This window comes from Contarinia nasturtii, unplaced genomic scaffold, assembly GCF_009176525.2.
Source record: "Contarinia nasturtii isolate CC-2019 unplaced genomic scaffold, AAFC_CNas_1.1 Cnas_scaffold_1182, whole genome shotgun sequence".
Lineage (NCBI taxonomy): Eukaryota > Metazoa > Arthropoda > Insecta > Diptera > Cecidomyiidae > Contarinia > Contarinia nasturtii.
The window spans coordinates 924,226-946,350 of NW_022198526.1; the positions used below are offsets into that span (position 1 = coordinate 924,226).

The 22,125-nt window shown below is 34.2% G+C and overlaps 2 protein-coding genes across 10 annotated transcripts in view; both read left to right on the forward strand.

The window, feature by feature from the left end:
- Positions 1–19,422, forward strand: part of LOC116344843 (putative uncharacterized protein DDB_G0277255) — a 59,100-nt gene extending 39,678 nt beyond the window's left edge. For 3 of the 9 annotated variants that reach the window (XM_031773638.1, XM_031773645.1, XM_031773636.1), the window contains 10 exons: positions 9,364–9,550; positions 10,185–10,238; positions 10,301–10,429; positions 10,534–11,394; positions 11,463–11,856; positions 12,360–12,617; positions 15,373–15,703; positions 16,567–17,092; positions 17,308–17,504; positions 17,723–19,422. In XM_031773638.1, the coding sequence (XP_031629498.1) occupies positions 9,364–9,550; positions 10,185–10,238; positions 10,301–10,429; positions 10,534–11,394; positions 11,463–11,856; positions 12,360–12,617; positions 15,373–15,703; positions 16,567–17,092; positions 17,308–17,504; positions 17,723–18,230 (3,445 nt within the window). In that variant the 3' untranslated portion in view covers positions 18,231–19,422. Of the gene's footprint in view, positions 1–192; positions 304–3,593; positions 4,419–9,363; positions 9,551–10,184; positions 10,239–10,300; positions 10,430–10,533; positions 11,395–11,462; positions 11,857–12,359; positions 12,618–15,372; positions 15,704–16,566; positions 17,093–17,307; positions 17,505–17,722 lie in introns of those variants that run through there. The other 6 variants (XM_031773641.1, XM_031773643.1, XM_031773642.1 and 3 more) reach the window with 5 other exon arrangements.
- A 643-nt stretch (positions 19,423–20,065) lies between these two features.
- LOC116344919 (histone H3-like) overlaps positions 20,066–22,125 on the forward strand; it is a 2,758-nt gene continuing 698 nt past the window's right edge. The window contains exons 1-2 of the mRNA XM_031773781.1: positions 20,066–20,215; positions 22,055–22,123. Of these exons, the coding sequence (XP_031629641.1) occupies positions 22,067–22,123 (57 nt within the window). The 5' untranslated portion in view covers positions 20,066–20,215; positions 22,055–22,066. The remainder of the gene's footprint in view (positions 20,216–22,054; positions 22,124–22,125) is intronic.

Below are 22,125 nucleotides of genomic sequence, written 5' to 3' on the forward strand. Positions count from 1 at the left end.
TCGGTTGGACTTTCCTCAACTTTTTTTTCGAAGCGCGAAAAAGTGAAAAAATTAAAAATATATATATAAAAACAAAAAATAATCCACAAAAATATAAAAAGAAGTGATTTTAATAGCGAAAAACGAATTTTAACACCTTAAAAATCACCATTGAATTTTATTGAACGAAAGTTTTTTTTCTCTCGAAAAAAGGTGATCAAATAAGTTGTTCAATAGGCATGTATTGTGTGGCCAGTTAAATTTTGCGATTAGAAATCCACATTGGATCAAAGCTCGCACAAACATTTTAATCATCATGTTTTGGTTTGTTTTGTTATTTTTCTCTTCAAAAACCCTTAATTAATGGCGCTGCGTGAACTAAATGAAAATAATTGTCGATTGAATTAAGAAATTAAAGTTGATTTGGTGTGACTGGCAGTGCACGGTTGCATGTGAGTGCAATTTCCATGGCATTCCATCTGCGAAAAAAAAAGCAAAACACAAACGCATGGAACAGAACAATTACATAGTTGTTAATAGCTCATTCGTTGCACGATTACAGTTCTAGCATGCGGTGGTGATTGGCATGAGATATACTCTCTACATGGTAATGTACACGCGGCACCCACTTAAATGCGTTTTAGATACGCAGAAATAAAGCGTCTGACGGGCGTCAAAATGTAAAAAAATGCATGTAAAATTAATTTGAGACAATCATAATCGTCGTCTGCATTAAACGGTCATTAAATTCATGCAGATGCTTTCATTTTACAAAATGAGGCCGATGATTTACGAGAAAATCACCATTTTCATATTTCTGTTTTAACAAATTGATAAATCATCGGCTGTTGCTGCTGATGGGATAATTTGATGTGCTGTTCTGCATTGCTTTCGTTGTTGACACGATAATAACTTGATGATTGTATTAGAAAATCCGCTGCGGCAATAACGGTGGCAGATAAAATACAATACATCAAACGAACGATGAAACGAAGTCATGATTAGTGGCTAATTACAAATTTCTCACATTACACATTTAAAAAAAAAAAACTTTGCTTGCATTGTTTTTCGTTCGATTCTATTTCACTTTCAGTTGCTCTCGCGGGGGTTATCGTGCTGCGGTGCTGCATGCAATATTAAAGGCCTATGAGCCATCATATTCAACGCCACCTACGCCATGATGTATTGTTTTCATATCTTTCGCTCTCGAATCATATATGTAGCTATTGCCATTGCAAACGGCACACTAACAGTGTATCTCTTGCCATTTTTTTTTCGTTTTCGTTTCAAGCAACAGAAATAATAATAATATTATTAATATTGCAATTTTGCCGCACCGTGAAAATTTCCCTTTTTTCCAACTGCCATAATGTCTATCATCATAGCGGCTTGCGTTGGTGAAATTTTTGTTCATGCCGTCTTTGGCACTGTCTTTGGGCTTGAAATTCACTTTTTCGAACATAAAAACGGTTGTCAAGCGGTTTTTAAACATTTTATTAAATACTATGCTTATGTGCATTGCAAAGTGATACATTTTGGTGAAATACCACCGAAATGAAATTAAATTCGATTGATATTGATCATTTATAATTTAAAGATAGCAAATGTCCAAAAAAAATCGACATCTGTTTCATCCACATTATCGTCATTCAAAAATGGTTCAACGGCATGTTTCATTTTTAAAAACTCAAAATTCCAAACAAAAGAAGAAAAAAAGAAACTTTCACGCTCGTAAAATGCTGTTGCGACCGTAATTTTATGAATGTGCAATACATTGGCCGTTATCTGGTAATTATGAACGTTTCGATGGTCTCTGCTTACGTCAGTGTGCAAATGAGATATGTAAAGATCTCATCAGAATCAGAATGAAATTTCGACATGGCTGGTTGCACGCGATCTACATTGCCAGTGACAAGTATAACGAGAGAAAAAACTGCCTTAATCGAGCTGTTTTTCTTCAATGGCTGCTTGCATTGATTAAAATTTCAAATATGATGGAAAAAATATGGAACAACTTTTCTGCAAATTACTTTGATCGAAACGTGTGCTAATTGAATTGATCAAGCACCGTGACACCCTGTGGTTGATTTTTTACGGCTGTAAATTTTTATAGGCCCATCGAGCAATCATATTTAGCCAGTCGGTTTTTTTTTGCTGTAAAAAGTGTGCTTCTGCACTTTTAAGCCTTACGGCGGTTTTTAATTGTCATCTATCAGCTTTGCTGGCGACCATTCGGCAAACATAAATTACACAGACGCAGTCATCTAGTGTAAATATTGTAGTAAATATGATTATGTTTGCCACATATATAATTTGTTTGCACTGAAGCAAACCTAACGAAAATTATACTCATCATCAACTCGAGGCAATGAAAGTCAAGAATCTGCCACAATATTTGATTATTCATCAATAATGATTCGGTTGTTTTTTTTTCTTTCGCAAACCTGACATTAATTGAACATTGTTCAACAGGCATTTCCACGTTCTAAATTTAATACCGTTCACTCGATGGTCAAGAAAGAAAATCATAAATTTTACGTTCACATTTGGTACGGTTTACGATGCAAAACTGCAAAGACTATCTAGGTGAAACCGTGAAAAATGAAAGAACCTGTTGTGCTTCTAACATTGATTTATCGGCTGTAAAATATCAACATCATACACCAGTTTGTTAAGCAAGAAAAATATGGCCCGGAACTCATATCAAAGCGATTCCCGGACAACCTTGTATCTCGCAGCAACATAATTAACCAAGTTACGCATATTTATGTGCAAATGACAAAAACTATTTGATCGCTAAGATGCGATGGCATGCAGATTATCAACAATCATCAGCATTTTTATCTAAAAATAAGAAAAATATTAAGATCATGTTGTTAATAGGAAGTGTGTACTAAGCTAATATAACCTTTCAGTACCGGGATCAAAATTTATTCGAAATCACACAATCGCATTTTTTTCGACATTGTTTGCTTCGTTTGAAACATTGAATTCATATTGTACCAAACATGGAAGTATTTATTATTTCAATGAAAAACGAATCTTTTGTTTCAATTTGTTTCTTTTGATCGAATATCAATGGAGTCATGCCACAAATCGAATTTTTGATGACTTTATTGAAATGATGCGGAATCGAAGCATCACAAAATGTATTATGCGTTTCATTCAAACAAAGCTAACCTATATATCAGTGTGTTGATTTGCATGCTTTACATCGTCGACAAAATGAAGAGATCGCTTGCACACACACACACAATATCATCATCATCAACAACATTTGAATGACTATAGAGACGATTGTGGTTGAATCTACGCTCACTTTTTTTTCGTCATTTGACTTTGTTTTTCTTGATAGACTGAGAAGAAAAAACAAAACAACCCAAACGCGATTGCGTACAAAAGAATACATTAGAAAACTGTATCAAAATCCGTTTGAAACTAGTTTTTTTGTGTGTTTGCTACTTCGACATGTGATGGACCGATTAGCATGGAATAGCGCAAGTAGATTTCTCAGTCGTATGACTTAGCATATGCAAATTGTATGTGTGCTGTGCATTGGGTCAGCCTCGAAATTGGATGAATTTTTCCAAAATGAAATTATTTTTGAGAGAGCGATATTTCGACACACAAAAATTTGCTTTTTGTTTTTAGTTGAACTCTAGAAATATCTGTTGTTATTTGCGTTTTATTCGGAAAGATCTTGACCGAATGGCAGAGGAAACCCCAACTGAAAACGAAAGACAAACCATACACAATACGCTCGCTTGAGATGTGTGTGCTCAAATTGCAATTTCTTTAAATCACTTCTAATAAAAACTATTCATTGCAGCGGTCGCGCACATTTCGTGATGTAATTAACAAGCGAATGAATGAAAAATTTCCAGCTAAATGTAAATAATATTTAAAAAAATTGTCGGGTCATAATTTGGTGGATAATGTGCAATTATTTCAAGTAAAACGAAACCAGCAAACCGCCAATGAATTGAGCAAGAAATTCGTGGGGAATATCAAGACAGAAATTGTGATAGAGTGTGTTTATTGCCAAAGACATTTCAACCAAGTGTAAAGAGCATAATTCAAATCTGTTGCTCGATCGCGAGTGTGAAACAATTACACTTTTTTGTTGTTATTAGAATGAGGTGATTCACATCAGCGTCTTATATTTTTTTGAGAAAGAAAAACCGACATTATATCGAAAATATGTCATCAATAGTTCATAAGAAAAAGAAAAGTCATTCGACAAAAAGTGGCAACAACATCAGCAACAACAGCGGTACGATAATTCATTGTAATGGGAAAAGTAGTAATAGCAAAAAACTTTATCACAAAAATGATGAATTGTCATTACATCCACAATCGCAACATCATCAACGGTATAAATCAGCATCAGCTGCATCGACTGGTACACGAATCCTGCATAAACGTCACAACATTGTCAGGTAATGATTAGAAGAAAAAAAGCCATCGGAAATCGGAGTGAGAGAGAGAGAGCGTATCAAACGAAACGCAATTTTTCCGAATGTGTATATTTATGTAACTGTGTCGCTGTAATGGGATTCGTTGTGCAGTAGGGAGAAAAATCGAAAAAATTTCTCACAAAATCGATTTCGATCTGCTCGTTTTTTTACTTCTCTTTGCCAAATTGAAGTTCCAAATATTGGTTCATTCACCAAAATTCAACTTTCGTATCGATCAACAACCTAATCCATTGCTAATTTAGATTGCTTACTTTGATCCATCGACGCCTTTCGTGGCTGTGTATCAAATGCCACATTTTTGTTTCTTTTTTTGCTAGCTATTCAGAAAAAATCGGTGTAAAGAAAGGAAAAGTCTCTGTTAAAAAAAGTCGAGTACGCGCGTGCATGCATTTCACACCCGTGTGCACCGCCGCGCACTTTCATGCAATCTAATTTGCTCATTAAATTATTTATCGAAAGTGTAAGTCTTACAATATAAAAAAAACAAGTCGAATCCATCTTATTTTGTGAGCTGTGCTATTGTCTAGCAGCCAACTGAGCTCGGTAAATACAATAGAAGAACGGTGTAACAATGAATTTTTCTTGAAACAATATACACGAGCCATACCAAACGCCATCATAATCAAGCGCATTTCTTATTGCGCGAGATATAGAGATGCATTCGATGCAGAGAGAAAATCATTGTAACCAAACGCCAAATTGCATCTTCTTCAGCAAATCTTTAAACTAATCCACATCAACATATACACATATATAACGGCTTGGATAACGCCTACGAATTTTACGCCTTAAACAAACAAATTTCATTTTCTCGCTCGATTCAAAATGATATTTCCATAAGAAGAGAAATAAGTGAATGAGAAATGACGGAGCTGCTCAATGTGTATGGCAAAAAGATTATTAGTAGAAATGCACAGGGCACATTTAAATGTAATTGTTGTACGTGATTTCTATTCATACCATCATGAGAAAAAAAAAAGAAGAAAACACCGTGCATCATATTAAATAATTGATAATTACGGAGACACCCTGTGACTTAATTTGAATCTCTGTCTTGCAGTGCAATATAAATCAAAGACTTCCGCTACAACTTAGCAAAATGACTTATTAAGCTCTGACATGCCAATAAAATCGAACGCCGTTTCTTTCATGCAACGGATAAGACAAAGACATAATTTCAATTTAATTAATGAATCTTCAAGCTTAACTATGTGCAAATTACTGCCTTAATTCTTCTTGTTGCTAACAAAGTATGCAAACGAAACAAAAGGCAACAGTTATTTATCTAGTTTGTGTTTCCTCCTACCTGTCTGAAAACAAAAAAAAACGCAGAAATGATTTCTGTACTTTAAACATTATGAATATCAACCGCTAATTAAATCGAGTTAAAACTATGCCTTTTTAATAACAATTAATTCTTGTTGCATTTTCTATAAAATAATAACAAGAAGAAAAACCACAATTGTTACCAATTAATAAATAGAAATGGATTATGTTTATTTTTTTGTTTTCCAGCGCCGCATTTTTTTATTCGATTTTAATGGGGCAAAATTTGCTATTTTTCAACCGAAACAATGTTAGTTTTTTTACGCACCGTATTCTTCCTTCCATGTGCGCGCGAGTACACTTGGTCAAGTGACCACACAATTGCATACACAGTACACACCTTTCGACATGCACTTCGTAGTCGTCGCCATGCCGCCTACTTCGACGTTGCCACTACTGAACCTAACAATATACCATTATATTTCCGTCTTTCGCTGCATATCTAATTAAATTAAAATGAATGCGTGGAATCCAAAATGATTTTTTTTTGTACAAACTTAAACACCGCTATTTTCTTTATGAAGCACAATAATTGAAGCATATTTTTCTATCAAAAATATACAATTATGATGAGCATTTCAGGTAATTTTTCAACATTTTCGGAGTCGGAAATTTTCATTTCGAGTGATTCCATTCATGTATGAAACGGAAATTAAATTACCATTTACATTAATTTAATTGATTCGATCGAAAATTTTCATCGCATTCGCCTTAATTTTGAAATCAAAGATTTTCGGCTCTGTAGAGCCGTTTCGTTGAAAAAAAAAAAACAAATGATCAACATTTCATCAAAAGCCCATTTAAATGAAATCATCCGCTGGCGGTATGTGTCGAACAAAATGACATTTGCGGAAACAAATGAACACACAATTACATGCAAATTTTCACGTAAAATCACCGTCGACGTCGCATAACACCCATCATTCGTGACGTTTTTTGTGTGTTCCTCCTATTCCTGTATACATTTGTGGTTTTGCATGCGCATTTTCTTTGTGAGAATTTGCGCCTATAAATAACATGCGAGCGTGTTGTGTCATTTTGTTATATCTCATAAATTTGAATTTTAACTGCTCAAAAACATGATGCACATTTTACTTTCTTTGATGTTATTGTTCCTTTCCAGAAATTGTACATTGTATAAACTTTTTTTTGTATTTGTTGGTAAGCCAACGACTGTGTACTCTCTTACTCTCGACTCATCGTTGTTCTTTTTTGAGTACATAATCGACGTAACAGTCGCATCAACAGATGCTCCATTTGATAGCAAACGAAAAGCTATGATTTAGATTATTATATAAATGCGTATAGAATCATCCAGATCCATTTCTTTCATATGTATATATAAAACCAAAAAATACTGAATAATGGAAACAATTGCGTCAATGAGAAAAAATAAATCGCTATGCACCTCTTCCTTTATGTTATGAAAACCAGCTAGCAAAATGCCATTGTGAATTTGAAAAAAGAAAAACTGCATATGAGATGTGCTTTCATCGCCTATAGACGAATAAATCTCTTTTTTTTTCTCTTGAATGTTACGCACAATGCAAAGAAAAGAAATTATTGAATATTCATTCACTCGCTGAATTATTCATATCCTAAGAATGATTTCATGTGCGCTATGGCCAACACGGAGCCTTAAACATATGTTTGCGTTTTTGTTTTTGCTTTTCGATATTGTTGAAAAGCAGATAATACATTCGAATCGAAAATGTGCTTATTCAAGAGATTCTCACACTCATCCAGAGTCAAACAATGACTTAAGCTGGCGGCAAATTTTTCAAATAGCCTATTCAAAGTCTTTGATTAAAAGGCGATTTCTTTTTCTCGTTCTGTAAAACAAAATGCTCAAAAGGTCACTTGAATTTCGCACGGCTGTCGCTTCTACACTAAATGCTCAATTTCTATGGCTACCATATTTCATCATACACACATTTATCTGTATCAAATTGTTCGGCGTTGTAATTTGGATTGGTATGTGATTTGAAGAGCAATGCTACTGAACGAAAGAAAAAAATTAAATCGAAATCATTTAACCGTAAATTCACTTTCGTTCGATGAAACAAGCAGAGAGAGAGAAAAGAAATGTGCGCTCAAGTTTGTCCAAAAAATTTAATGTTTATTTTGGTAAATCAAGTGATACACACAATTGAAGTGCCATAACAAAACACAACTTTCTCGCATTTTGAATTGCTACTATGTTTTTCGAAAGAAAAAAATAAACAACGAATATGATACCTACGGCCAACGGAAAATATGTATAAAACAGACACATTTGCTTTTGGTTGCCAAAATTTTGCCTTTCTTCCTCCAATACATTTGTGGAATATGTTCGTACAACCAATAAATGCCGATCAAATTTATGATTTTCACTTTTCAAATCGACTCGTTTTTTTTGCTCTCAGCTTTTGATACGTACCAGCGTTTTCATTCGAATCATCTGAACTTTCAAAAGAATTTCGACCATAAAACGGAAATGTCTCAAAGACCGAACAAACCATAACACATATCGTTTTGTTTGGTCACCATTTTCAGGCCGACTAAATGACCAATGAAATGAATACTTCACATATACTCTTCAATTTTTATTGTAAAGGAATTTTCAGTGTGCGTAAAATTTCAAATCTTTTGTCTGGCAACTATCAATATATTTCTCTCAATTAACATGAATTCAAATAAAGCGCATACCAAAACAAATATTTATGTGCCTCAAAAACATATGAATAGATTGGACGCATAAAATTGAATTAAATTTAAAAGGAATGGAATAAAAGGCAGTATTCGCCGAGGTAAGAGATTCATCGAGATCGAATCGCAACAACTCTTTTATATCGACTGATTTTTTTGTTCCATTTTTGATTTAATAGCCACAATTTTGCATTATTTTTTAGAAAATCCGATTATTATTCAATTGATTTTTGTCGATAAATCAAGTTTAAGCACCATTAATATGCTTGTGCTTGTTGTTATCTAACATTCGATAAACTTTTTTAGTTTTATGAAAGGAATATTATTATTTAATTTAGGACTTTGCAAAAATCAACAATAATTCGGTTGAATTTCACATTCTTGTATGTTTTTCATAAAGATTCACTCATTACATAATGGAGCTTCTTAAAGATTTCCTTGGAATTTTCAACACTTTGAGCACACGTCTTAATTTGGTCAAGTTTGGTGCAAATTTACTAGATTAATATTAGTAACTGTATCACACAATGCATAATTGCTCTTGCAATACACACGCGCGGAGTGAGTTTCAGTTGGAATAATTACACGATCAAAGCATGATACAAAGGTCGACATTTGGAAAAATTCCAAATGAAACGATATAATCTTTTAATAATAAGATGTAATGAGATAAGTACGTAAGATCTTAACATATGAGTAGATTATTGCATAAGTTTATATTTTTGCACTTAAAAATTGAAATTTTGGTAAGAGATCCGATTGAAAATACTGTCAATGTCATTAACAAATATATATTTTTTTTAAATTTCGTCCATTTAAAAGTGAAACGACATTTTTCCTCAAGAAAAGCTAATTTTATTGTATTTATTGTAATTTTTTGTCTTTGTCATAGTGCAAACACACAAATGGATATCAATGATGTGACCCCAGTGTATCTCGCTGCGCAAGAGGGACATTTAGAGGTATTAAAATTTCTCGTACTTGAGGCTGGCGGTTCGCTGTATGTTCGTGCACGTGATGGAATGGCGCCGATTCATGCATCTGCTCAAATGGGCTTTTTGGATTGCTTGAAATGGATGGTAAGTGCTGCTTTTTTAAATTTTGATCAAACAAATCTAACAAATAATCGTCAATCTATTGTGCTCAATACGAGGTTTTTAGTTTTTTAAATGCAAAAACCAATGTTTCTCAATCTCTCTGAATAGTCTAGTTAAAATAATTATGTCGTTCGATTGCAAAGTGTTGAGTGTGCCCATTCTTTTATCATCATCGACGATTAGAAAGAATGTAGAGAGAGAAAAACTAAAGAAATAAAAGCGGTAATGGTGTCACAAACATAACGTGCTGTCATCGAGTTAGTTTTTATTCTTCTTCACTTTGAATTGAATACTGTTGAGCTGTTTGCATGCGATGCGACGAAGGCCAACAAGAACTGGTTCTTGATCAAGTATGACTGACTTTCTTCAGATGAAGAAATGATTTCCTCAATGTGTTTCTCTTTTCAAAGCGTCATACAATTTTCTCTCGATTATTTCAAGAATTTGAATACATTCATCATCTTTCTCGATTATCTTCATTCAATTTTTTCACAAATTTACGCATAAAATGCACAAAAAACCGTATTAGAAAAAGTAAAATAAAAAGTAGTCAAGGTCGCCGTTCTCATTTTAATTTTGATTTCAACGATGACAACTTTTTGTTTTGTTGTTTCAGGTCGAAGATCAAGGTGTCGATCTAAATTTACGTGATGGCGATGGAGCGACTCCAGTTAGTTTTCCTTTTTTATTTAATTTTATTTCTTTTAATTTAATGTTTTTATTTATATTTAGCTGCATTTTGCGGCATCTCGAGGTCATTTGTCATGTGTACGTTGGTTGTTAAGCTATGGTGCTAAATTGTCACTTGACAAATACGGTAAAAGTCCGATTAACGATGCTGCCGAAAACCAACAAGTTGAGGTAAGAAGAACCTTTAAGAACAAGCTTTCGCTTCCAGTTTTCTATTTTGTTTTGTCAAAGAATAGTGAAATTGAAATTTTTTCGATTTTTTCTCTTGGTTACAGTGTCTAAATGCTCTTGTTCAACATGGCACAGCTGCTGAATATATGGATTCGAATATGAATAGCGTGAATGGTTCACGCACCAAAACCGCATCAAAATCATCAAAAGGATCGTATCACAAGAAAATGTCTACGTCATCGCATAATACGTTAATGTCAAAATCGTCGACTGGAAGCTCTGACACGGAACCATTTTATTTGCATCCGCCAAGTATTCGTCAATCACAAGATAACATTTATGGTGCGGCAAATGCGCGAAATTCATCATCGCCACCAGAAATTTATGGTGTTCCAAATGATGGTCTTTATATAAATCCAATGCGAAATGGTGCGTTAACATCACCCAGTCCAAATGGAAGCGTATCGGGCGAATCATTTTATTTGCATGACCCACAAGAGGTCATTTACAATCGTGTCAAAGATTTATTTGACTCGGACAGTGGTGGCAGTCACAAGGATAGCTCGAACGATAGCAGTAATGGTGGCACACCAAATGTCGTTGTGAATGGTTCGAAAATGCATCCACCAAACGCGATGACCGTTCAAGTGGAGGTGCATTCGAGTAGCAGTGGAGCTGGCAGCGGAAGTGATGAAAGCCTATCGGTTTCATCGGGTTCGGATGAACTGCAACAGAAAATCGCATCTAGAAATGGATCACCGAGCACAAACAATGTTGTCAATAATAATTTGGTCGAACAACATGATTACGAAGACATTTATTTGGTGCGCGAAGAAGCACGTACTACAACTAAAACCAAATACGGACCAGGACGCAGTCGATCACGTGACAGTGGATCACATAGCCGATCGGCAAGTGCTAGTTCAAATCATAGCGCTGATATTGTCGTCCAATATGCGGCCAATGTAATTAAAACACTTTCTCTTATGTTATTCGAATCAATTTAATGTTTTTTTTTTCATTTTTTCAACAGAATAATCGTGACAATTTGGTGACCAAGAAAAATAAACTGAACGAATCAAATAAAGGCAAGTATGAAAATCCAAAAAAATCTACTGACACGCAATTGAACAACATGGTGAGCAATAACAATGCCATCGGTCAAAAATCAAATAATAACGTATTGATCAACAATAATCAATTGAAAAATGATACGTACGAAAGTGTGTGTTCGCCAGAAGATACGGCCGAACGCACTAAAATGGCACAAAGACATTCGATCGCGGTCAATAACACAATTTCCACAACAAACGCTCATATGTCAAACAGTTCAATGCCATCGAATGCTAATTGCAGTGGTAACAACAATAATCGCGTTTTAAAACGAGTCATTTCGGCTCCTGTTGCAACAATTGAGACGACGAAAGGTAATTATTTTCCTCTCTGTTTGTCGTTCCCCTCTTCTGTCCATCTCCTCATCTCTTTTCTCCATTCTATTGAGTGTGACAACATTGTAACAGAAAAAGTAGTCAGTTAGAACCGGTTTATCTACAAACTTGTACATATTTTCACATTGAAATCGATAAATTTCTCTATTTGTCACTCACGCATTTGATAATGACAATTGTAAACATCTTTTTTTTTCTATTCTCAAATAAAGCAGACATGAGCGAGGTCAATGAATTTTTCTCGAATTCTTTTTCCACCTTATTTGGCATTGATTTGGAAATTGTTTCTTTCGAAAAAAAAAAAATCAAATTATTAAAAAAAAAAAAAATATTTTGAAAAAAGGTTCCAAAAAGGAAAAAAATGGGTTTGAAAAGGAAATCAAAATTTACAAAATTACTAAAACCATCTAAAACTCTCCTTTTCCAAAAAAAGGTCTTTGAGCCCAAAACATGAATAAAAATATAATTTTTATTGAAAATAGTTACTGGCCCACCACCACCACCTTTACCGCCACCACTGAAGGCGTCAAGTCAGGCAAATAGTTTAGCATCAATGCAGAATAATGTGACAGAAGCATCGCAAAGTAGTTCATCGGCTGAAAGCGTCCCGATCAATGGGAACGACCGTGATTCCGATGAAATTGATTCAGATTTTGGCTTAGAAGTTGTTGAAGAACCAACACTAAGACCGTCTGAACTAGTTCGAGGAAATCACAATCGAACTATGTCAACCATTTCCGGTAAGCTAATAACATTTATCATTACATGAATAAATTCAAGAGACAAAATTATCATTTTCATATTAGAATTGGAAACATCATAATTTACGACTTACAAATCATAAATTATGTGTCATAAATATTAATATATCGCTTAGAATTAAGAGTATACATTTTCTTTTATTAAAAAAAACATTCACGATGATAGTATTCAATATTTAATTACATGTCCGATTATAATCGGAACGGGCAATGTTTCTGGTCGTTTCACTTCAATCGACTTGTGAAAATAGCTATCATGAGTCATGACAAGTCTTGTTTTGATTGTCACTTGATATGCGGTTTAATTTACACATGTTTCAGTGAATGGTTTTGTGGTCACCTGAATGCTATACAGCACAAAGTATCCAATCGAACGGTTTTTTAATGATTTGCTGCAACAACATTTTTGTGCACGTCTCAAAATCAGACAATATATTTGGCTGCCGTCATCTGGATATCTCAGCTCATCTGGATGCCGTCAGCAGATGATGCGAAGTGAAAACAATAGAAGTGATTGTTATAGTAATACCAGTATATAACAAGCTTATATACCTATAACAATCACTTCTATTGTTTTCACTTCGTATCATCTGCTGACGATATCCAGATGAGCTGTAATATCCAGATGACGACAGCTAAATATATTGTCTGCTCAAAATCAAAAACCCAATGTGGTTCCGTGTCCATAAGAATTAATAATTTAACAGACATTCCATATAAAATTACAAAATATTTCGACATTGCACATAAGAAAACCCACAAAAAGCGGTTATCAAAAAAAAAAATGATCCACTAATTTGGCTCAATTTTGGTTGATTCGTTTTGCGAATCAGAATGGAATAATGTGGAGTTTTCATGATTGAAAAAGCATCTGATAATATTGTGGAAAAATTCGTTGATAAAAAATTATTGCTGCGCAGAGAAAGTTTTCAAAGCCTACACACAGTGTTTGAACATGAATAGAGATCGAGAGAGAAGGGATGGCATTAAGTAAACTATACCAGTGAGATAACAGTCATATCGTGCTTACATCAAACCAATAATTGCCTTTCGGCGGCGGTGGCGGCGGTATTTTATTGCATGCAAGATTTCTTCGCCAAACTCCAATTTTCTTTATTTGATGCTCATCTTTGGCAAACAATAAAAAAACGGTGATCACTATCAGTCGAATTATTTTCGTGCAGTCATTTTATAGCCCGGGGATCATATTTTGCATAAGATTTTTTTCTCGCGATCGCCGTCTACTTTTTTATGCTTATATTGCATTCGGGTAACTTTTCTTTGTTTCTGAGCCCAAGCAAAACTAACAACTTTATTAGTTTATAAAACTGAACGACGGACGTTGTGAATGCATGTGTAAACCGTAAGGAAATGGGCATCGATGATCGAACGGTGGAGCGCATTAGAATGAATATATGATTCACTTAACCTCTTGAAAATATGGATCGAATGATTTGTATCGCTTTTGTGATTCAATTAATTAGTAATTTAATCAACAAAATAGTGATATGTGTGCGCGCACGCGCTTGCATGTTTATTGTTTATATTCAGTTCATTACAGTAGCTTGTTGAAAACCATTGAGTATCGTTTGTTGTTTTTGGTATTTATTTTATTTTTGTTTCTCTTCGCTATCGTTCTCTTCGTTTCATTTCGAATGGCAAGGCATATGGAAAAGAGAAAGAGTGAAGAAAATACTTTGAAAAGTATAATTTTGATGTGCTCTACTGCATTAATTACATGAATTATTCCTCTTTTTGAGTCTCTTTATATTTACTTTTTATCTATTCTCGTTGTTGTTGTTGTTTTTTTGTCATAACTAGACAGTTTAGACTGAGTGTGTGTTTGTGTGTTTTCTGTGCTGTTTCTTCCTTCCTTCTCCGACTGTGTCCGCTTTGCGCAAATCGAATGGTTTGTCGGATGATGAGATTTGTGTATATTTAATTATACATGTTTTTTTTTTGCTTATTCGTTTACGTATAGAATTGCATTTACAACTGAGAGTCTGTATAGACAATATAAAAGGCAATCTCGACTAAACAGCATCGCATGCATGCAGCCGTGAATCAGAACGATATAAGAACGCGTGCAGCTGCGCATGACAATGGGGGCCTTATTGCATATCTGTATCGTTCGAAAAGCCATTTAATATAATCTTTCACACATTTTTGCGAGAAACGCAAGCACATTCGCTCGCTCATTCACACTCATTCGCACGCAAGACAACAAACACCCACGCCAATGCATCCGATTGGATTGACGAAGAAGAAAGCTGAAAGTCCATTTCTAGTTCACATTCGAAACAGAGACGAAACGATCACTACTCAATATTGATCGTGCTATTCAGCTATCCGGCCATTTTCTCTCTCACACAGACACACTCTTTCTCTCGCATAACGCTCTTTATTCGCTTAGTTGACGCTCCGCGCGTCCATGCCTTCGAGCTACCGTTTTTTTCTCCACAGCCCTTTTCAATTCAGTTTTCCATTCGGCAACCGCAAATCAATCACTTTAGTTTGGTTTCATCGCTATCTCTGCGTGTCTATTAGATCTTAAATGAGTCGATTTCTCTATACAAAATTGTTCCGTTAATTTATGTTTTGTTCGTTAATTTGCTGAGTTTCGTTGTCGTTTATATATTTATTCTGTGTGCGATTTATTTTTTGTGTAATTTTAAATGATACACCGTTGTGTATTTCGTTGGTGGGTTTTTAATGTTCACATCCGTTTCAACAGCAAACAAGAAAGCACGGCTTATCAATGGTACAACGTCGTCACTACAACATCAAAATAGTAACGGCGGCGGTGGTAGTGCTTCATCATCCGACGAATATCAACCGTATCAAGCACAATATTGTGCATCATCTGCTGCAGCAGCATTAACACAAGGACAAACAAACATTCAATCTAGATCAAACGGACCGAATTTGGTGAACAAACAACTCGTTCTACCGTTCGTACCGCCGAGCTTTCCAAATGGTTCACCAGACGGATCAAATCACCTAATCAAACCATCCGAATATTTGAAAAGCATTAGTGATAAACGATCATCAGCTTCTTCTGCACGGTGAGTTTTGATAAAAATAAAAGTTTTGAGGTGTCGAAGTGCTGTGATTTGGTTTAAATCTATTAAATTAAAGTCAGTTTAAAGTTAAAAATTGTTACTTTCCCTGAATCTTCGGATCTCAACTTTTTTTAAGTTTCTTTTTCACAAACTTGGATTTTTTTCTCTGTGTTTTTTTTTCTGGAATTTCATCAATTTCGAGTTTTGTTTTCATTATTACTTTGATTAAATTTATTTAAAAATGTTACTTCGATTGAGGTCTCATAAATAAAAGATCTTTCTTTCAATCGTTCGCTCCAACTTTTTGACTTATTTACATTTGGTAAGTGCGAAAAGCGTCCATGGAATATTTTTTTCCTCTCTCAATCTATTATCGATTATAGAAAAAAGACCAAAGCAAATCTACAGTGAAAATAAATGAATCAGCAAAATCAGCAGTAGTTGAAGTAACGAATGGTATTTTGTGATATATACATATGGTGAATACAGTAGCGATGTTAGAAATGTTCGCAAAGCATACAATACATGAGATGAAGATGCGAACGAATGAAAGAGGAGGTCAGTGCAAACGAAAAATTATCAGACCGGAAATAAACGGTGGTGTTACAAATTTTATACCCGAAGCGAAAACAATTTTTTTTCATTTTCTTCTTCTCTTTCTTTCTCCCTTTCGACTCTCTTTCATCATGAAAAATAACATCATCACAGAGTAAAATAGCATGAAGCAATGAACTTCGTGAATTGAAATCGCATGCATTTCGACACCTTTTTCCAGAGTTAATTCCAACATCATTAGTGTTGAATTGGTTAAATGAACTCATTGAGAGATAATGAAATAATTTAATTGAATGTGTGAATATTAACAGGTCAACAGATACAGAAGACTATATGAAAATTGAATTAGCATCGAATCAAACGGTTTGTCCGGAGCCGCCAAGACCGCCGCCATTGCCACCACCAATTGCTGCAATTCCAACCACAAATGGCGAATCAAACGGTCAAAACTCCAAGACAAACACACTCAACAGCACAACTAGTAATATACCAGCACCACCTCCGCCCCAAGATACAGCCACACGCAAACAACAACAACCACTCTCTGCTATTTCCATACAGGATCTAAACTCAGTTCAGCTTCGACGCATCGAAAATAAACCGTTAGCAAAAACATTTTCAACACCAACACGAAGCATGAGCATGCAATGCTTATCATCGACCAATGAAGCATTTTTATCGCAAAAAACTGACCTTATCGCTGAATTGAAAATGTCAAAAGACATCAATGGCATTCGAAAAATGAAAGTAGAAAAGGCAAAAATGGAAGGATCGTATGACAAAGACGCGTACACAGACATTACCAAACAATTTACAGCAACACATTTTGTCGAAACGGTATGGCACGATTGAAAAGTGTTTTATTTTTTTATTTTGCACATTTTGTGAAATTTTAATTAACATGTGTAGAATGATGGGATCGCGTGACTGTTTTCTTTCAATGGTTTCAATCTTAATTTTTGAAATGTGTTTTTTTTTTTGTAGATGATTTTGTTTAAAATTCAATCCAGTTTTCAATTAAGATTAATCATCAACATTTCTTCGCACATTAGGTTCCTGAGAAAGATAATGCGGGCAACGTAATACCGGATTGGAAGCGTCAAATGTTGGCAAAGAAAGCAGCTGAGCGTGCTAAAAAAGAGTTTGAGGTGCGAATGATCAAAGAAGCTGAAGATCGACGTTTGTCGGCAATTCCACAATGGAAGCGTGACCTATTGGCACGACGTGAAGAAGCCGAAAACAAGCTCAAGTAATTGTCTACATTCTATTTGTTTGATATTAATATGAATATTATGTATATAAATATGAAGACCCTGTGGTGTGCTTGTTGAAACTAACGAAAACATCTATTGTTTCTCTCACTCTCTTTCTTTCTTTCTCTTTGTTTACATATCCGGTATTGCTTATTGGGGTTACTCAAAATTTGTTTGAAAATTCAAAATTGGTTTCAATTTTGTGTGAATCCAGAGCTGCGCTTTATACTCCCAAAGTAGAAGAAACGTCCGTTCGCCTGTCGGAATCATGGCATATGCGTCAAGCGCAACGTGCCGTTTCAATTGACAATATTAGCTTTATAACCAGCGCAATGGAGGACCGACATAACTCCGCATCCAAGGATATTAATAGCAATTTCTCAACATTAAATAACTCAAATCATTCATCACATATTAACCATAATTCCAATAATTATCATAACAATAACAATAACAATAGCAATCATAAAACTAACAACGATGACATTCGAAACAACAACAACAATCATAACACAATTAATAATAACCAAACGTCCAATACAATTACAACCACCACTACTACCATCACCACCAACACCAACATCAACAACAACAACCATAACACACCAATTAATGCATCAACCGATAATTTACACAAAGCTAGTGACGACGAACCGGACAACATAATCCCATGGCGAGCCCAACTACGAAAGACAAACAGCCGATTGAGTTTGATTGGATGAGACGAGAGTGAGCGAACGAGCACGCGAAACAGTTTTAAGATTTTAAGTGGAAAATAAATGAAAAAAAAAACACTATTGGAAAATGAAAACACAGCGAGTCATAATGCTATATAAAAAAAGGAATGATTTGTATTTTTAGCGATTAAGTGAACATTTATTATTGCCGATTTTCATTGAGTATCACTGATTTATATAGATTTATAATTTATAGAGAATTCACACGCTGTATATCGAATTACAATTTCTATATCTTTTGTTTTGCATTGAACGGACAGATACATCGAATCAAAAAATCTATTATAATAAACAATTGATTATATCCATTATATTGCTTATATAAATATTACAATTTTTTTATCGATTGACCATTTATACAATTTACATTCAATGAGTTGAATAAAGATAAAGTAATTTCAACATTGAAGATTCGACTAAATTTACAATGATTATTCACCACACGCATGCTTTTAGATTTACTACACTTTTGCAAGGCCTCAGCTCTGTGATTTTATGCTTTCTACTTATTCAAAATTAGAATGTTATTTCCTTTGCCCAAATTATTGCGGTTAATTTTATGGCTTCATTAATTTCTAGAACATATTTTTTTATCATTTAAGAATAACTCTATTCTTTTCATTTATAAATGGTTGATCGTTTTGTTTTATATCTCCTCACCAATCGCGTTGAGAACCATTTTCAGCACATTTGTACTTCCCATATCAGTTTTACAAAAAAATGTTGATTTCGTCAAATGACGAACTAATAACGGAATCAAAGATTTATTTGCAATACTAGAGTTTAGCTTAGAATTTTTCAAACTACTTAGTAAATTAAAGATTTTTTTAAATAAAAATAAATTTGTTATGAAAATAAAATCAACAAAATGGTGACTTTTATTTTTTCGTTGGAAAATTGATTGCCTGTTATTGTTTTTGGAATTTCGAATATGGAAACACTTGTTCAGATCAAGCCATCAAACGGAAAATCAATAGCATTTTTAGTTGGAGCAACTTCGTATAAACAATTCAATCTTGTTTAAAATATCCATTCACAATTAAAATAACTGAATGAAAGATAACATGCAAACAATTTAAAACGTCCAAAGAAGTCTTTTGTAAATAAGCGATTACATTTGATTCGACAATAATAATTTGAAATAATACATATAGTTTTTCCGAGTTCGGAACATTTTGGCCCATTGTTTTTGTATATATTCTTGAATAAAAAGGAATTTGTTTTATTTTAAGACAGAAAAAATGTTATATTGATTCAAGGCTAATGCCTTTTTTCATGAAATTTATTTAATAAAGTATATAATAAAATATTTTTCCGCTGAAATTGTGATTTTTATTTTAAAATCATTGAAATTTTTTAACACGCTTATTTCTTTTTCGGAAAATTCAAAAAAAAAAAAAAATGAAGAAAAGTTATATTAAGTAAGGTATTTGAAATAGTGATATGAAACCACGCCATTCAACGTTGTAAAATCATTCGAAAACGTTGGCTTCCACTTTATTGTACTAGATGGCGTTAATTCCTGCCAAAACAGTATTGTGAAAGGATTGTTTTTCACCAAATGCTTTGCTCTCTCAGTCTAATTCGAATGATGTGTTGAAAATGAGCAGAACAAAAGAGAAACAGAAACAAATAGAGAGGGAGAGCGAGCAGAGAAAGAGAGAAAGCCTGCCGAGAGTGTATGAGAAAAACCAATGCACGCAATATACATAAAATGAGTGCGAAAGGGACCAAGATAGTTGTAACGAGAGAGTGGAATGTAAAATATTTGATGCTCTCTCAACATGTGTTTTCAAATACCATTAAAAGCTGGTTTGTTGTTGAGTTTCTCTCATTTTATGTTCTCAGTTCATAGCGTAAACAGCAAAGAACTCGTGTTCATCCCGCGTAAATAAACACTATTGTTGACAACAGACCAAACGTGTGTGTGCGTCATAATCCCGCGAAACAGTAATACATTTTTCCAAAAGGTAAGTGAATTGAAGCGAAATTTCATTTTTTTGTGTGTACTGTGAAATCACTTTGTGACGAATAGTTTCGTGAATTTTTTTTTCGATCAATTTTTTTTTTGTATTCCAAACGTGTTTTAAAAAAGTGTGAGGAAAAATTTGTTTTCAAAAAATTTGGTATGAAATGGTAGATATTTTCGCCCGAAAAAATAGAGAATGCTATTTATTTGAAAAATAGATTTTTCCGCTCCTCCGAACGCTATTGTTCGTTATTGTGGCATCCGTCGCCATCTTGTTTATTGCATACTGTCGTTTGGACCGAAGATATGTGTGTCGTGCTATGGGCACTTTGATATGTATATATTCGAGTGTGTTTTGTATGGGGCACGCGAATTGTAATTTGAAAATATTAATTACGTAGTATATCAGCTTCGGAGGCTCCCCCACTCCACGCAATTTCACACATTTCGCACAATTATACATTCACACCGTTGTTTTTTTATTCACTGTGTTGTTATTTTTTTGTTTCGTTCGTACATTCTGTTCAATACGGTGATTATGATACCATCAATATATGGCTCTAATGTTGTTGTGTTCTATATGACTGTAGCTCATATATCTGGGCCAATGCACAATGCAAGAATTATAATCGTTTCAATTTTATTTTAACTCATTTTCAATGAAATCTTCGGAAAATTACCATTAAACACTCAATGCATATGTAAACAATGGTTTTTTTGCCAATCATAAAAAACATAGATGTTTCGTTCAAAGTTGAGGTAAATTACAATGTCATTTGAAATTTCGTCTACCTTATTCGCATTGCAAACAAAAGTGGTCGAGGTACAGTCACGCAAATGCAGACACAACATCAAAATTTTGAGTGCACTATTTGTGCGGCACATGAATGTGTTTGTGTCGAGGGCAACGATTTTTGAACAGATAAATATGCGCGTGTGCACGATGATGACTTTAGAGAACAGGAGGGAGTACATGCTAAGAACTTTTAATATTTTAATCCGACGATTTCGTAGATTCCAAGCTACATTTTTTCACTCGCGCATCACATGCAAATGAACGATTTACATGGTCGTAAATTTCAAGTGATTTTCCGTAAAACCTTTTATTCTTGGCAAAGAAAGTATTTTAAAAAATCAGCTTATTCAGTATTTTCGGAGAATTTTCTATTGATTGACCGATTTAATCAATTCATTCCTTTTCATTTGAATTGGTGAATGAGATAATTGTTTTTTACTGAGTTCCCCAATTTTGATTTCGTCATAATGACTCATCTATAGTGTTCCTCGATTCTCTTTTCTCTCCGATTCGTTAAAATAACGAAAATGTTTCAACCAAACATGTTTGAACATGATTTGTTGTACTTGTGCAATTGCATTGGTGTGTGGCGGCTTTGTCTCCTACTGATGAAAAAACCGTTGATTGCATTTGTGTATCGTTTCGTGTAATCGTTTGAGGGTTCATTTTTCCGGTTCTTTTTGCTTCTTATTCGCTTGGGTAGCATCGCTATTTACACGTACAGTCGAACAATTATATTACATCGAACTTTGACTCGGTTCACTGTAGCACTGTGGCTTACTTTTACTTTAATCGATTTCCTTGTATGTTATTTTCGTATTGAACGCGATCAATTGCTGTCAACTTAACTTATGTTATTACTTCCGTCGATTTTTTTTAAATTGCGCTTTTCGTATCAGAGCTATTTAAAGTAGTTTTTTTTTCCTTCGTAACCTTATCAATATTTACACCGAGCTTATGTAATAATATGTTTTTGAAATAAGTCTCCATTTTTAACTCGAAATTTATGTATATAGAAAATAATCGACTTTTTCCCTTATTTAGACATAGTTGACAATGGCTCGTACCAAGCAGACAGCTCGTAAATCTACTGGAGGAAAGGCTCCACGTAAGCA